Source organism: Babylonia areolata, chromosome 9, assembly GCF_041734735.1.
Source record: "Babylonia areolata isolate BAREFJ2019XMU chromosome 9, ASM4173473v1, whole genome shotgun sequence".
Classification (NCBI taxonomy): Eukaryota; Metazoa; Mollusca; class Gastropoda; order Neogastropoda; family Buccinidae; genus Babylonia; species Babylonia areolata.
Genome location: NC_134884.1, coordinates 14,532,716 through 14,534,675, shown reverse-complemented (window position 1 = coordinate 14,534,675; position 1,960 = coordinate 14,532,716). Strand labels below are relative to the sequence as shown.

At 48.9% G+C, this 1,960-nt stretch overlaps 1 protein-coding gene across 1 annotated transcript in view; it reads right to left on the bottom strand.

Moving 5' to 3' along the window:
- Positions 1-388: 388 nt before the first annotated feature.
- LOC143285962 (uncharacterized) overlaps positions 389-1,960 on the bottom strand; it is a 51,033-nt gene continuing 49,461 nt past the window's right edge. The window contains exon 10 of the mRNA XM_076593413.1: positions 389-1,536. Coding sequence (XP_076449528.1) covers positions 389-1,536 — 1,148 coding nt within the window. The remainder of the gene's footprint in view (positions 1,537-1,960) is intronic.

Below are 1,960 nucleotides of genomic sequence, written 5' to 3'. Positions count from 1 at the left end.
CCCACAGCACACTCAGCTCTTGGTAGGAGTCAGCCACGGGCCGGAAAACCTATCTCCGCTGGGATTCGAACCCGCATCCTCCCAACCGTCAGTCCGCGACGCTAACTACTTCGCTACGGCGGCTGGTTTGCACTGGATATTTCTGTTGTGTGTTGATGGTTTATGCTGTCTATTTTGTGAAACGCTCTTTGAAATCCGTATAATTCGATTGATAACGCTCATGAGTAAGAATTACATGCACTGACCACGGCAGCCACAGCAAAAACTACGACAAAAAGAGTAATAGAGGCAGCAGTATCACCACCATCACCACAACCACCACCCAAAGTAATGCCAACAACAGAAGTAACTACAGAAACAAGGCAACAACAATAAATCGATCTATTTTTCAATGACGTACATTCAGTTCTTCTTCGGCGAAGTGACTGGGCAAACTGTACGGGAAAAAGGTGGGGAACCTGTACGCCAATACGCCTGTGCCCTCATCCTTGTTGACTCCTAACAGAAGCTCCGCGTCCTTCACAATTCCTTTGGTTAAAAGTGTCCTGGGATCATCTGGAAGGAAGAAACCGTCCACCACTGGCGGCAAAGGTAACTCAGTGATCAACGAGCTTGTTAACAAGCTCCACTGAGCAGCGGTGATGCTCTCTGCGCTGACTTGCTGCATGCACATTAACGAGCTGGAGACAGGGTATAGAGGGCAGTTGCACTGTGCCAGCAGTGCTTGTGTTCGACTGAAGGCGTTGGGCCGCGACAAGGCGATGTTTTCTGCAACAGAAGAATGGCTTTGCATGATGGCACGTGTAAAATACTTCATAGACACAGGCGACAAGAGATGTAATCCCACACTGATAGATCCCGCACTCTCCCCAAAGATGGTGATGCTGTTCTGCTGACCTCCAAATCTCTCAATGTTATCATAGATCCACTTCAAGGCCAACGATTGGTCAAGCAGACCCTGATTTCCTGGTGCATCCACGGTGCCAGTGTAAAGAAATCCCAGAGGTCCCAGACGGTAGTTCATGGATGCAACAATGACGTTCTGGGTGACGGCCAACTTGGATCCATCATACACATCCAGCATGGAAGAACCTCCATAGAACCCACCTCCATAGATCCATACCATGGTAGCATTGGGTGGCTGTGACTCAAACCCTCTGGGAACCCAGACGTTGAGGTACAGACAGTCTTCACTCATGGGAGTGTTAGGGTTCCACATTTCCACCCCAGGAAACCTGTCAAAAGCCGTGTCTATGGACTGGAAACAGGCGTTGGGTTTGGTGACTGTGGACTTGATGTCCGTCCATGGCTCAGCAGGCTCTGGACGCTTGAAGCGAAGTTCTCCCACTGGGGGCTTGGCAAAGGGGATGCCGTAATAGACGTCCACGTCTTTTCCCAGCACCGTTTTCCTTAATCCCTGAACGCGCCCCAATGTCGTGTTTACAACATCAGCTTGCTGGACGAAGGTGGCACTGGTGACGAACAGCAAAATGAATGCTGTTCTTGGTGTGTCCATTGGTCTTTGTTGTGGCCAACCTGCAGTTCATAAAGTAAGATAAATCATCAAGGATCTATGAGCAAAGAAGAAATCCACACAAATATATAAGCATGACAAGTGCGTTGGGTTATGCTGCTGTTGAGCATCTGCCTGGCAGATGTGGTGTAGTATATATGGATTTGTCCGAACGCAGTGACGCCTCCTTGAGAAACTGAAATAAAACGTAAACTACACTTTGAGCATCTAGGAGCATTTCCAAGGCAAGTGGAGACACAGAGGAAATGAGAGACAGGGAGAAAGAGAGAGAGGATGGCGGAAGAGACAGACAGACAGTGACGGAGGCAGAAGCTCAGACAGATAATAACCAGGGGCCGAATTCAAGACAAAATTCATTTTGCCTCAGGCACGTTACCTTTGACATGGTATGGACGCGCGGGTACAGTTTAACGTGAAGGCTGAGTC